At 49.8% G+C, this 15,389-nt stretch overlaps 1 protein-coding gene across 1 annotated transcript in view; it reads right to left on the bottom strand.

Annotated features, from left to right (window-relative positions):
- Nucleotides 1-15,389, bottom strand: part of COL20A1 (collagen type XX alpha 1 chain) — a 182,464-nt gene that overhangs the window by 145,128 nt on the left and 21,947 nt on the right. The window contains exons 4-6 of the mRNA XM_033914324.1: nt 2,780-2,923; nt 1,842-1,991; nt 1,527-1,673 (exon numbers count right to left, since the gene is read on the bottom strand). Of these exons, the coding sequence (XP_033770215.1) occupies nt 1,527-1,673; nt 1,842-1,991; nt 2,780-2,923 (441 nt within the window). The remainder of the gene's footprint in view (nt 1-1,526; nt 1,674-1,841; nt 1,992-2,779; nt 2,924-15,389) is intronic.

The following is a 15,389-nucleotide window of genomic DNA, read 5'->3' on the forward strand; positions in this document are numbered from 1 at the left end:
CATGAACGACTACTTCAAAAAATTGCAAGCCATGGCTCGTGGCCTTGTCTGGAGGGCCTCCGCGCATGCACAGATGTCAACATGATGACGTGCTGGTGACATCATCCCATCACCATCTGCATGCTTCCAGGTGCCCTTGAGCCGCGGCTGCCAAAGTTTGCAAGACACTGATGTTAGATATGTGGATATTTATAGAATAGCACTTAAGCAAATTGTCACATATATACTGGTATTTTAAACATTTACACGCTTTTAATCTGTGTAAAAATATTAGCATCTACATTACAGAATTACCTTCAAACTCCAGCATGGTCCAACACTGTCAAACAAAGACTGCAAATATACAAAACTTATACAACTCATTTTCATACATAGGAATAGTCCCCCCCCCCCCCCATTCAGTCAGCGATGGTCAGTATTTTTTAAAACACTTACCATCAGCAGCTAAATTAGCCCCTAATATTCAGTGCCAGGCTATGTCAAAGCATTGGCACTGAATACTGGAGGCTAAATTAGGCAGACTGGGTGCTGGAGCTTATGTGTGCTCAGATGATTTGGCCAGGGCCTGCATCAGAGAGTTATGTGGACCCTAGCTGAATATTGGACCGGGACCCACATAACCTCTTTAAAACAAATTTGATCCCCTTGAGCCCCTTCTGACCCATCCCCTAACAAAGCCCCCTCCTTCCCTCCCTCTTAACCAGCCTATGGGCAGAAAGCAATCCCCTTCCCCAAAATGATACTTCCACCACTAATTTCCCAGCCATCTAGGTAGCCCCCCTTTTGGTAGTCCAATGGAAATCATTAGGAGCAGGAATACAGCCCCTTCGTTTCTGCCTATTAAAATGTCTGCTGCAACCTCTCAAGGTGATACATGGTGGACATGAGAGGCCATAGCAGCCATTTTGACAGGCAACCACAAGAGGCAGGAGCAAGAGAATTGTGCTCCTGCCCCCAACTATACCCACTAGACCCCAGGGACAGAGATAGGGCCAGGAAGGGGGGGGCTTCCTGGATAGCTGGGGGATTGGGCTTGGGGGCGAAGTGACATACCAAGTTAGGAGGGGGCCTGTATCCTGGCGGTGAGCCAGGGGAGAGGGCTCTGAGGGTTTGACTTAAAAAAAAAAAAAAGTTATTCAGGTGCCAGCCTAATATTCAATGTCGGCACTTACATTACTCAGTGGCCTAATTTAGGACAGCTGGACTGGCAAAACCCTCTCAGCACTGACCTTATAAGCTGCTTTTTTGTTTGTTCATGTTTTAAGCAGCAAAAGCCTACATAAGCCTTTCTTTCGCCCCTAAGGATCGTACATGAATATGGTTTATGTGCAAACAGAAACCTCTCACCATTCAGCAATTTAACCTTACACTTAGATATACTACTGTTTATCTCCTTATGATCTGAACAGCACATATTTTAAGAAGAAGAATTTTACAAGAATACATGAAATTACAATATCCAGATCAATAAAATGGAGGGAAAGGCAAGCAGTGGTCAATTCTTGTCTTGAGTCACTTGGTCTTACTCTTCTTGGGTGCCGCTGGACTAGCTCTCTCTTTGCTGGGAGAGTGTGCTGTGGGTCTTATTGTCTCCAAGTCAGTCTTCTTGCCTCCTGCTTCCTTGGCTGATTTTGCCTTCTGAGATGTTCCCTCTTGCTTCTCCTTGGCTGCTTCTGACAAAAGAGAGTATAACTGCACTCACTCTAGTGAGATGTGGGCTCAATATGTTTTTGTTTTTGCTTTTTAATTGATTGGGACATATTAACTGCCTTTTTAAAAATAAATAAATAAAGATGTAATTCATAGTTCAAATCCCAGCCCTGCCAAGGTAGAAAACACACCTGCCGGTAATGAGTGGGTGGGGAGTGAAGACCCAGTCTCTGTGGCCTGTAGAACAGTGACATTTCTGGTAGTAGAGCGTTCTGCTTCTTTTGTGGTGTTCACTGTGGTTCCGATACTTGTAGTACTAGGGCTTGTCTTTAAATTTTCAACTAGAAAGAGAAAAGGGATATTTTTAGCAGAGGACAAAACCTTTTCCACTCTCACCCTGGGACTGCACCTAAGGACTAACTAAATGCATTACCACAACAATGCAGATAAATTAGCAGCAACATGCATTCACTAGGGTAAGGGGGCATTAATGCACCAATTAATCAGGTACAAAATGCACTAAAAATAAGGAGCAGCTCTGCACTCAATCAGCTTATTATTTTGGAAATCAAATAATGTAGTTAGCATTATATGTAATATTTAGGAAATTGTATGGTTAACCTCACATATTCCTGAAATAAAGTTAATGAGGCTGATGATGCTCCCAGGGAAAAAATGTAAAGGGGCTGGCAAGCCAAAAAAAAGGAGCCACCTCCCACCCCCCTAATCTTTCTGAGTTAAAACCATTAACCCCATCCTGCACCACTATGTAGTACATAAACATTATGAAAGTCATCTCTCTTCTCCCCTGTATGCTTTTTACAAAGAAGGTAAAATAAATTGGTGCCCCTTTTTGTCCCCTACCCAAAGTCTAATGGAAGCAAGAACAATCCTCCATTTTTTCACTTCCTGTCAGCACCATTTTCAAATGGAACCATTTGACCCCAGATGCATCTTTGCCCCAAATATGTAAGTACCTGGTCACAACTCTACAACACTAACCCAGGACTTACTAAAAACAGAGGAACTGTTACTACAGTGTAGTAAATCCTAGGTAACTGCAGCACTGTTTAAAAATAGCTCAGTAACTAGGCACTTACGCTGTTGAGAAGCAGCAAGTCCAACTTACTCACAAACTTCCTGTTTGCAAAGAGGTCTTCCTGCGACCCACTGATAGCATAGATCTGAAGTGTATACTCCTTTGTGGGGTTCAGGCCTCCAACAGTGGCTTTGGCAGTTCTGGTTTTCAGCATAACCTCCTGCTCAGTGTCACCTTAGAGAAGGACACAACATGTCCGAGGTACAGTTCTTCATGAAATCATCTCAGCCTGATGCAACTCAAGAGCCCAGTCAAAAAGTCATACAAACTGCACATGGGTAACAGAAATCTCTCCGAACTGAACCCGCAGAAGAAAACAGGCTGCCCTGCAAATTTATATTGTCACCAGTGGTTACTGAGTTAGTGGCCAAAGTCTTTCCAAGCTAAGCCTGCTTCTCAAACTTTCACTTGCTCAATAGTCAAATATATTTTCCTCATACTAAGCAGTCACTTGGTCACTGGATTTCATGAACAGCTGTAACTGGGGAGGGGAGATGCACAAAACTCTGGTACTGTTCCTCTACAGAGCCAGAAAATTACTTAGCGTTTATTTTTTGTGACCAATGCTCAATACTAACAGCATACAAAGTATGTGCTCGCAGTTAGGGCCAGATTTTGTAGCTGGTGCCTATGACAGTGGCTGCCTTAAAAGTGGCTGCTGATCATGTGTCAATCATTCAACAGCACCAGTTACAGAACTGTGCTTGATTCAGCCAAGATAGGTGGCTGAAATGTAGGCCCGGAAAATCCTGGGCTACATTTCAGCTGTTTATCTATGTCGCCACGGGATCCTAAAGTCAGGCTACAACAGCCATATGCTGATCAAGGGGAACTTATCCTTGATTAGCTAAGCCGGCAGTGCTTTCCGAAGCTACAGCTTCTGGGAGTCCTGCCTGCCCAGCTGATCAGGGGGGAAATACCTTCCACAATCAGCTGAGCAGCTGCTGCAAGGGACCCCCTGACATCAGCAGGAGGGATGCCCACTCCCTCCTGCTGGAACCCCCGAACGCCCCTTCAAAGTCCCCCGGCAGGTTGGGGGGATACTTCGGGAGTACCAGCAGGAGAGAGTAGGCATCCCTTTTGCCTACTGCAGTTGGGCAGGTGCTTTGGGGGGTTCTAGCAGGAGGGAGTATGCATCTCTCCTGCCGAAGTCGAGGGGTACCCTGCAGCAGCTGCTCAGCTGATCATGGCAGGGGTATTTCACCCCGATCAGCTGAGCCGGCAAGACACCTACATAAAGGTGACACCTACAGGCATAAGGGCTATTGCTATGGTGTATAGGTGGGTACAGTAAGTTTTGGGTGGGTTTTGGAGGGCCCTCCATTGTACCTGGGACCTTTTATGTGAAGTTCACTGCAGTGCCCCCTAAGTGCAGTGCAGTGCCCACTTCTCTACTGAAACAACTGTGTGGCCAGTCTACTGAGAATGCTGGCCCCTCCTAAATCTCAATGGCTTTTTTGTGTGCGCTTTTCTTTTGGATTTTTTTTTTTTTTTTTTTAATGGTTCTAAAAGATAGACATATTAAGTTTAAAAACATCTAGCAAATGGTCATTTTTGAAACAAACAGTTTTTTTATTTTTCTGGTTTGAAAATGGCCATTTTGCCTACTGGAGTTTTGCCCAAAATAAAATCAGATTTAGGCGCTATATTGAAAAATGCCCCTCTATATCTTTTTATGAGATATAGCAACCAGAATTGTACACACTGTGCATTGATATAAAAAGCATTAGAGTCACTTCTTTTGAAGCTCCAAACCCTCTCCATCCCCAAATATCAAGCTTCTTGAATTCCATTATTAACCCTCTTGAACTCTTGAATTCAATTGGCTTGAATTCAATCGGCTAATGGGTTTGGAATACTGAAGCACATTCAGCAAGTATCATGGGCTTCCCTCACTGCTACATACATTCAGCAATTTATTTATTAAAATTTATAGACTGCAAATCTAAAATTCTCAGCAGTTTACAAAAAAAATGCATAATATAATTATATAAATTACTAGTCTTATAGCCCGTTAAATTAACGGGTGCTAGAATATGTGCGTGTGTGTCTGTCTTTATTTCTTTTTCTCTCTCCTTAGCCGCTTTCTGTATTTCTATCTTTCTTTCTTTTTTTTCCTTGGCTGTCCACCACCACCCCTTGTCTGCTCCCCCTGTTCATTCTCCCTTCCTTTTACCTCCCCTGTGTCCTCCCCCACCCCATCACTGCTCACCTTATCCAACAGCAGCCCTTCTCCCTTTATTTTACCTCACCCCTCTTCCTGCTCCCTCGTCCATCAGCACCTCTTCCTGCTCCCCCTGTCCAGCAGTAGGCCTCCCTTCATTCCCCCCCCTGTCCATCAGCACCTCTTCCTGCTCCCCCTCTCCAGCAATATGCAGTTCAACACCAGAGAAAGAGAAAAAACACTATACACTTTGGAATATAAAAAGAAAGCAGTGCAAATTTACAGTAAAACTGCATTTTCCATTAATGAAATTAAAAATAAAATTCTTTTTTTCTACTTTTATTGTCTGGCCATTTTGTTCATGTTTATCCCAGTTTCTGCTCTCTTCTCTCAATTTTCTAACCAGGGTTTGCAGTCTATCTGGCTCTTCTCTCATTCCTATCTTCACTTCCTCTCCTACATCCATCTCAGACTTTAACCTTATCTTTCAGTTTTCCTCCATTTATTTTTCTGCATCTCTATCTGCTTCTATTTCTCCAGTTGTTTGTTTTTTTGGGAGGTTTGTTTTTGGTTTGTTTGTTTTTTTGCTAACTCCTCCCTTCCAGCATCTTCTCTTTCTCTCTCTTCCCCCTTTATTTTCAGTCTTCTAACCAGTATCTGTCTTGCTCCCTCCATCCAGCATATCCTCTCCCCTTTGAGTCGTGGGACAGGCCTGAGATATGAGGCTGGAAGCTGATTCCTCCCGGAAGCAGTCCTCCATGTTGTTTGCCGGCCGCTAAAAGGAGGGGGGAGTGCCACCACTGCCACTCCTGTTCCTGTTCAAAGCGGCCTGCTTAGGTTCATGGGTGGCTGTTTTGAACCTCGCAGGCCGCCCTCCATATGGTAGCATGTTCCTTCTGACGCGATCGCGTCGTGGGAGCCCTGCTCCGCCCCCCGAAACCCCAGCATTTGTCTTGCCTTCTTGTAAAGCAGCTCCTCTGCCACTGGAAGCTGCCTGCACAACTCTTGCGACCTCGGGCCGCGTGGGAGCCCTGCTCTGCCCCCCCAAAACCCCAGCGTTTGTCTTGCCTTCTTGTAAAGCAGCTCCTCTGCCACCGGGAGCTGCCTGCACAACTCTTGCGACTTCGGGCTGCGTGGGAGCCCTGCTCCGCCCCCCCGTAACCCCAGCGTTTATCTTGCCTTCTTGTAAAGCAGCTCCTCTGCCACCGGGAGCTGCCTGCACAACTCTTGCGACCTCGGGCCGCGTGGGAGCCCTGCTGCGCCCCCCCGAAACCCCAGCGTTTGTCTTGCCTTCTTGTAAAGCACCTCCTCTGCCACCGGGAGCTGCCTGCACAACTCTTGCGACTTCAGGCCGCGTGGGAGCCCTGCTCCGCCCCCCGAAACCCCAGCGTTTGTCTTGCCTTCTCCCAAAACAACTCCTCTGCCACCGGGAGAAAAGCGTGGGAGGACGGACCCCAGACGCACTACTCCAGATCGATAAGTATTACAAAAAACCTTTAATTGATTCTGCATGCCCTGCATGACACTGTAAAAGTCACAGATGTAAACTTGCAACACACTGCTGCACCATACTAGTTTCCAAGGCAGGCTGAAATTTGTAATACATTGTAACAGTTGATAGCCTTTCAAATCATTGTTAAACATTGTAGCCAGGCTAATCTCCACTAGCTTGTAACCTTACAACTGCAACTATGTAACAACCCATAACCTGCAACTCTGGGACCCTTCATCTTTCCCCGCAACCCTTAGTAACTTTGTGGCCTGCACAACCCCACAGCAGCCCATAACCTCTCACAACATTATTTTCAGCAGATAACTACCAGAAACCCTATATGCCATACAGCCCATTCAGTCTGACAAACACAGTTCTCTGGACAAACACCACAACCAGTTTACCCAGGCAAACACTTTTCTCAACCCGACTTGCTGGTACAATCCAAGACAAAGACCCTCACCCCTCAACCTCGCACACCCCTCCCTCCACTCACCCTCAAACGCGCCACCATGGCCAGACCAAACTTTCACCAATGTGCCACACTGCTCCTACTTTTAACAGCGGGATCTGGACACGTCCACTGTTGCTCTATAACCCAACACCTTGCCTCCACCCCTTCCCCCCATACTCCCCAAGCCTTACCCCCAAAAAACACTCAGACTACAATTGTTGGTAATTAACCGCAGCTCAATTTATTAATCATAACAATTAACATAGTATAATTTCCATTCTAACATTAGTAAACCTAAACTCCCAGAGCTCCTCCCGAGCTACCCATAACATCAGTGCCCTCGACCCTGCCACCCCAGCAAGGGTCAGAGGGGTGGCATGTCCCTCATGCCCCATTATCCGGGTCACCTGACCCACCAGGCACGGCACCCCGCCGGCCCACCGCTCATCACCGGATGAGCCCCAATGACCCAGTAGCTCGGGAGATCCGCCACAGGCCTGTGATCCCACAGGCCCCCCCCCCCCCAAGAAACCAAGCCATGGCTAACATAAACCCAGAACACTCTCACAACACACCGCAAAGTCATCTAAAAGCAGGTCCCACCCCACATCTGACAAATGCACCTTATCTTTATGAAAAAGCCCCGCACAACCAACCTCGACCCACCCGTGCAAAATCTGCTGACCACCCTGGGACACAACCCACTTTCCTACCTGCCGGTTAAACTTGGCCAATCCTCGAGTCCAGCGTCGAGACGCCAAACACCGAGGCCGCGGAATAACATCCGACCAGATAACCCGTGTACTCGGGAACCATTCAAAAAGAACCCGTAAGTCATCCTTAATGATGTTGAGCAACTGCCTAGCCGGCAATGTATCAACATCATTACCCCCTAAATGAAGGATAATCATGTCCGGACGACGTGGGCAGAACCGCAAACGCGACAAAAACGGCAAAAGCTGATGCCACCTCATGCCCCGTTGCCCCCACCAGGATACCCGGACGCCCATATGTCCCAGCCAAAGATGTCGACCTCCCGGGCGCAGCAAGGCCCTCTCGCCAGCCCAATGAATGAAGGAATGGCCAATGATCCACACCGCCGTACTGCTCCGCTCGGCACCTGAAAAACAACAACAAAAATGCCACAGTCCAGAACTATGACTCCACACACATACCATACGACAATCCCCAAATTACTTATTCTCCCTTCTCCCCCTTTGCCCCCGACCCGACTCGGTCGGTCTAATATAAGAGCGAAAGGCTCCTGAGGCCCAATGCCCCAACCGCCGGATACCGGCTTCCGGCATCCCAGCGGCGCTAGCACTAGTGGCCGCACCTATCCGAAAAGAATGCGTGCCGTAACAACTAGGATCCTCCCCGCAACGTGCTAGAGCTAGGCGTAGGACCGCCAGAAACTGAAACCGGGACAGCGGAGCCCCATCAGCATGAACAAACAAAATCTGGGACTCCCCCGCTCGCATCAATAAAAACTCCCGCAAACAAGACACCGGACAAGAAAGACAACCCGCAATCCTATGGAGAACCAACCACTGACCGCGTCCCGCCTGATCTGTCTTGGAGCTGACCATATGAATCTCTACCTGGTTGTCACCTAACCGCACATGTTGTACGCACAAACCGCGCCCCCTAGCCCTGTCAGCTGCACTCACCAGCAACTCCCCCACCCTCAACGCGCCGAAGAACGCAAAGGAAAAAGCCGCCCGAAACATACCAGCTTCATAAGGAGAGTAGGCCAAATCCGGCAAGACTGCCAACAGCCGCACCAGCAAGGCATGCCGAATAGGTAAACGAGAATCAGGTCTACAAGGCACCGCTCTCCCCAAAGCTCGAAGCAGGTGACGCACCAGGAAACCCGAAGCCGGACCCTAACCCTAACCCAAAGCCCGACAGAAAAAGGCAAACCCAGCTAAACGCCCTTGAACCACCCAACGGGAAAGCTGGGACCTGTAGGAATCCAACACGAACTCCTCCAGCAAGGATTCGGCCACATCCCCAGGTGTCCAGCCCCTGCTGAAGAGAAAAGTAGCCACCAAACGGAACCCCGCTGAATAATGTGACCACGTAGCTGGCGCTACCGACAGGCGGAGCATGTCCCACACTCCCTCTCGACCAGGCTCCACAAATGTGCCGGCATCGAAGCACCTTCCTCGTGAGCCTCTGGCGCCAGCCGACGAAACTGTGAGAAATGGAAACGAGAAAGAGCGTCAGCAATGCCATTGTGCAAACCAGGGACATGTCGTGCTCTGAGAAATAAATTAAGACGCAGACAACGTAACACCAAGGCTCGCACCAACCCATTCACCGCTAGGCAACGCGCCACCTGTCTATTAACCACCTCAACCACCCCCAAGTTATCGCACCAGAACACTACCCGCCTATCCCGCAATCTATCCGCCCACAAGTCACAGGCCACAATGAAAGGAAACAATTCCAGGAGTGTAATATTCCGTGTAAAACCCTTCTCCACCCAAGCTTGTGGCCAGCGCTCCGCACACCATGCCCCCTGACAGTACAGACCGAATCCCACCCCACCAGCCGCATCCGAGAACAGCTCTAAGTCGCAATTAGACACCTCAGGAGCCTGCATAGGCAAATGGCTATTAAAGTCGCGTAAAAAACAAGCCCACATACGCAGATCAGCTCGAACCCCCGCAGACAGTCGCAAAAAATGTCGCTTATCCCTAACCCCCGCCGTTGAAGCCGCTAACCTACGCGAAAAGGCACGCCCCATGGGCAAAACCCGACAGGCAAAATTAAGCGAGCCTATCAAGGACTGAACTACCTGCAGAGTAGTTTTGTGCGCCGACAAAACACGCTCAATCAGACCGAGCAGCTGCTGAACCTTACCTACCGGAAGACGAGTCACCAAATTCTCAGAATTCAACTCAATCCCTAGAAAAACCAAAGACGACGCAGGACCCTCAGACTTGTCCCTCGCCAAAGGTATCCCAAACTCGGCAGCCATGGACTCAAAGGCTCCCTTCAAACGTAAACATTCATCCGAATCCGCCGGTCCTATGAACAGAAAATCGTCAAGATAATGGACGACCGCATCCAACCCTGCCCGCTGCACCACCACCCAGTGCAGGAAGGAGCTGAACATCTCAAAATAGGAACACGAGACAGAACAACCCATCGGCAAACAACGATCGTAGAAATAAGCACCGTCAAAGCGGAAACCCAACAACGGATAAGACCGCGGATGAACTGGCAACAGTCGAAAGGCCGATTCTATATCCACTTTAGCTAACAAAGCCCCGCGGCCCGCCCTAAGAATGAGCCGAAGGGCACAATCAACGGATGAATAACGAACCGTGCAAAGATCCCTTGGAATACCATCATTCACTGAAGACCCAACGGGCCGAGATAAATTGTGAATGAGGCGAAACTTACCAAGTTCCTTCTTAGGGATCACCGCTAGCGGAGACACCATCATAACCGGAAAAGGCTGCTCCCGGAAAGGACCCGCAATCCGACCCAGCCGCAATTCCTCCTCCAATTTGCGGCGGACCACGGCACCCAAATGAGTAACAGAGGACGAATTACGTGCCCGAACCCCAATCAACTCCCCCCGAAACGGAATCTCGAAACCCTCAGAAAACCCGCGCTCCAAAAGAATAGCCACACGCACCGGCCTATAACAACGAAGCCACGGGAGCAACATGCTTACCAAAACCGGGGTAGGAACAGCCCGCGACCCGCCGTTACTTGCCAACCCCTGGGGGACCTCCCGCTGGCTTCTTGGGGCACTTGAGGAGGGAATGAGGCTGCCCACATTGGGAGCACGCATGTCGAAATCTACAGTCAGTGAAGGAACAGCTGGACTTGTTGAATCTCCAACACACATCACCCAGCCCTCCTCCGCCAGACCCCCCCCCCCCCATTCCGGGCCGAAAGGGCCACCCACCACCCGGAGTAACTGCCGACGCACGACCCACACCCACCGGGGTTACCCCAGCTTTTGAGGACATATGGGTGAGCCACAGATTAACATCCTGCGTGCCCCACGACATATGTGTGTTCTCCTCCATCTTGTCCCTAAAAGCCTCATCATAATTTAACCACGTCCAGCCACCAAAGCGCTGATACGCATCAAGTACAGAATCGGCGTATGCTAACAATAAACCATAATCCTCGGGACGGGACCTTCCTCAAACACTGGCTAGCCGCATGAATGCCCGTATCCAATTAAGTATGGACCGCGAGACTGGCAAAGGTTTCACCGCACCCCCCGCACGTTTTGATTTTTTCTTGCTACGCCGGTGTGCTCTACCCTCCAGAAGACGAAAAATGTCGATACAGGCACGTCGCCTAATTTTGTGCCGTAAGTCGCGCGGTACTCGCTCCCAGAGTTCGGTCAGAGCAACCAAGGCCGGCACACCTCTACCATCCCCTTGCTGTATCGCGCCCCCCATACCCACCGGGCCCCCCTCCTTAACCGCCCCGGCCCGAGGAGAAGAAGAAGCCGATGAGGAAGACGAAGATGAAGAGGAAGACTGACTCGAAGAGGATGAATCCCTTCTACGCCGCCGCTTCCCCTTACTCTTCCTCCCCCCAGATTTTGCCCCAGAAACCACAGCAGGCGCAATCTTACCCGACGTGGAAGGTCCAGCCTCCTCCAAGGAGAGGCCACTCGCAGCAGCCTCTGCAGACGCCACCGATCGTCGATCCTCCACAGCGACGCCACGGCCAGCAACCGCCACACCCGAAGAGGGACCAGCGACGCCTCCGCCAACAGCCGCTGACTCCAACACCGACATCACCGAAGCTCGCCCGCCACTCTGCCGATCGGAGATTCCATCCATGCTGCCGGTAGGGGGACCTGGAGCCGCTCCCGCAGCACCCCGCTGGTGTTCTGGAACCATCGCTGGACTCTGTGAAAAGAAACCACAACCAGGAACAGAGCCCGGAACACCACCCCCTTGCATACCCCAACCAGAGCCCCCAACCCCGAAAGGCCAGGAGCCACCCATCCATCCAGGAGTCCCACTACCCCCCCAAAAGGGGGGCAAAGAACCTGAACCCCAACCCTGCGGCCCAGAACACCAAGGGATCATGCCAAACGGCGACCCCCAAGGACCCATGGGACTCCCACCCCAAACACCCGACCCCCAGCTGGTAGAAGGCTGTGGCGATGGCTGCGAATTGCCCCTTTCCCCATGGGACAACCCCTCCACCCCCAACTCAGGTGCTGTATCCAGGTCCCCCAGTCCGGACCCTGAAGCCTCACCCAGCAACCCAGCCTGCCCCGACGCAGCACAGAGGGCTGGCCCTGCACCTCGCACCTCCCCCACCGACTCCTGCACAATGGTAGGCACTGCAGAGCTGCGGTCCCCAGGCCGGGCGGACGCCTGCCCGCTCGACTTTGCCTTCCCCTTTTTGGGCCCCGCCCCCTTCTGCGAAGCCACGCGCTCCGGCCGATCCTGCCTCGAAACCCGCCCACTCACCAGGCCCGCTGAGCCAGCCAGAGCGATCGCCGAAAGCGCATCGCATTTCGAGCGACGCACCGGCCTGCCCCGATCAAACCCGCCCTCTACACCCACCTGCTCTCCCGGGTCCTCGACCAACGAGTCCCCCGCCCGAAAGGAAATCTCGGCCACGTCGCGCTCCTGCTCCTCCACTGTCGCCAATCTTTCCGCCATAACCGACGAGGAAGGAGGACCCGGAACGCCACGAGGTTAGACTAAAATACCGGCTCAGGAGGACCCACGACGGTTGAGTCCTCCACGCTCTCCCTTTTATAAATTCAACCCCCCCCCACCGCGCGCTCCCACTGCCACCAATCGATTTGAACTTGTCCTGCCCTGCACAGCCAATCAACCCGCCCCCCACACTCACCGCCCCTCTGACCGCCCCAGCCGATGGGCAACACGCAGGCCTGCCAGCCCCGTGTTATACTACGCCCATCGACACGGGGGTCTCGGGCTACTCTATCTACTCACCATCAAGATCTGCACAGCTGACCCAATTTACTCTGCCCCCATTCCAATTCTTCACCCCTCACACCGCATGGTAAAATCCAAATTCCACACCATCACATCCCATACTCCTTACAACCATCCAGAAATAATTGCACCCGCTGACACAGGTTCTTCCCCCACCTCAATTCCCCCCCCCCTCACACAAATCAACCAAGCCCCGCAAAAAAATACATAGAACACTGAAAAAACTAGCTTACTCCCCCTACCCCCCAACAGACCTCACTAACACCCAGACCCTCCAAGGATTCTACCTAAACATAAGATCGATGAGAAACAAATCCATTTTGATCAAAGACTGGTTAACCGAAACCAACCCCGACCTCGTCCTACTCACGGAAACCTGGCTGCTATCAGATAAAGATGTTATCATCAAAGATTGTCTTCCCCAAGGATTCAAGATCTTATCCCTAGCCAGAACTTGGGGAAGGGGAGGAGGACTAGCAATAATCTACAGAGAACATCTAAACTGCACCACTCTTAACTCCAAATCTTCCCCCAACTCAGAAACACTAGCCATCTCACTAACCTCAAAGTCATTGGCCTGTTCTATATCCCACCCAATAAATGGACCTTAGCCAAGGAGGACTTCGCAGAATGCCTACTAACTAACTCATTAGCAAGTCCATACAACCTATTATGCGGAGACATCAACATTCACCTAGAGCAGACAGACCAGCCAGATATATCAGACTTCTGGTCACTAATCTCCCAACTAGGATACTTCAAACCCCCGCCCACCAAAACCCACGAAAGAGGCCACCAACTAGACCTGGTGACATTCGCCACCAACGAGCAAATCAATCCCAAATTCCTCTGGAACCAAGACAACTGGTCTGACTCCCTATGGTCTGACCACAAACTATGCAACTTTTTCATTCACAGCCAACAAAAAACCACCAAAAACAGCAAAAAACAGCAAAAAAAGAAACACCAAAACTCACACCTCCAGGAGGTAAGATCGACCCGGTCAAATTCTGGTCCCACTATGAAACCACTGTTAAACAAAATGAAGAACCAGACCAACTTATGACCTCCTGGATCAAAGACAGCACAAACATCCTAGATAAAATTGCCCCCATAAAAACACGAAGAATCAGAACTCCAAATCAAGAGGGATGGTTTGACTCAGAGTTACTACTGTTAAAAAAGGACCTTAGAAAATTAGAAAGAATTTGGATTAAATCTGGAACCCTGGAGCACAGAGTAGCATGGAGACTCAAACTAAAAAACTACAAAAACCTCATCACGGAAAAACGAAAAAATTTCTACGCCCACAAAATCGGAAATGTAACAATCAACAGCAGCAACCTCTTTAAACTGGTCAACGACCTCTACAACCTAGAGACACTCACCGATAACCATGATGATGAATCTTCATTAACCGCTAACACCCTAGCAGACTTCTTCAACTCTAAGACACAGAAACTAAGATCATCGTTAACTTCCCCCCCCCCCAACCCCTACGGGGACTTCCCAATCCTACCAGACACAGACAGGACTACACAAGACCCAGGGTCCAGAACGGACCTAAGTTGGAACCAATTCACTACCATCGACTGGCACACCTTCAACAAATACTTTAACAAATACACCAACTCCTTCTGCAGACTGGATACCTGCCCCCCACACATCCTGAAAACTGCTCTGATCCACTTCAAAGCCAATATGCTGGCTTGGACAAACCACCTTCTATCCACAGGGAGCTTTCCAGTAGAACAGGGCCACATTTCGATAACCCCAATCATAAAAAAACACAAAAGAACCACCCAATTCACCGTCTAATTACAGACCAATTGCAAGTATCCCACTATTCACCAAAATAACTGAAGGGGTGGTAAACACCGAGCTAACCACATATCTGGAAAAATTCAACATCCTAAATGAAAATCAATCAGGTTTCCGTTCTGATCACAGTACCGAAACCATCATAGCCTCTTTACTAGACAACTTACATACACTTTTCAGCCAGGGCTCCAGCGCATTGATTGTGCAACTCGACCTGAGCAGTGCTTTCGACTTAGTCGACTACAACATTCTATTAGACTGCCTCGCACTTATTGGCATCTCCAGCCAGGTGCTCAACTGGTTCCAGGAATTCCTAAGAAACAGATCATACCGAGTATTTAAGAATGACTCCTATTCATACAGCTGGGACATCTCCTGTGGTGTTCCGCAGGGTTCCCCCCTATCCCCTACCCTGTTTAATGTCTACCTTGCCTCCCTGGGTAATCTTCTGCATAGCCACAAACTCAAATTCTTTATCTACGCTGATGACATCACAATAGTCATCCCGCTATCCAGCTTCACACCAGAATTCCTCACTTCCCTCTCAAATACACTCAACCAGATAGAACTTTGGATGCAATCCTACAGACTGAAACTAAACCCCGACAAAACAAAATTTTTCCTGGCTAGCCCCAAAGACAAAATCATAGACACCACAATTCAAGTAAAAGGATCGACCTTTCTCCTCGAACAAACCCTAAAGATACTAGGAGTCACACTGGACAAACATCTAACCCTGGAGA

The sequence above is a fragment of the Geotrypetes seraphini genome, chromosome 11 (assembly GCF_902459505.1).
Source record: "Geotrypetes seraphini chromosome 11, aGeoSer1.1, whole genome shotgun sequence".
Classification (NCBI taxonomy): domain Eukaryota; kingdom Metazoa; phylum Chordata; class Amphibia; order Gymnophiona; family Dermophiidae; genus Geotrypetes; species Geotrypetes seraphini.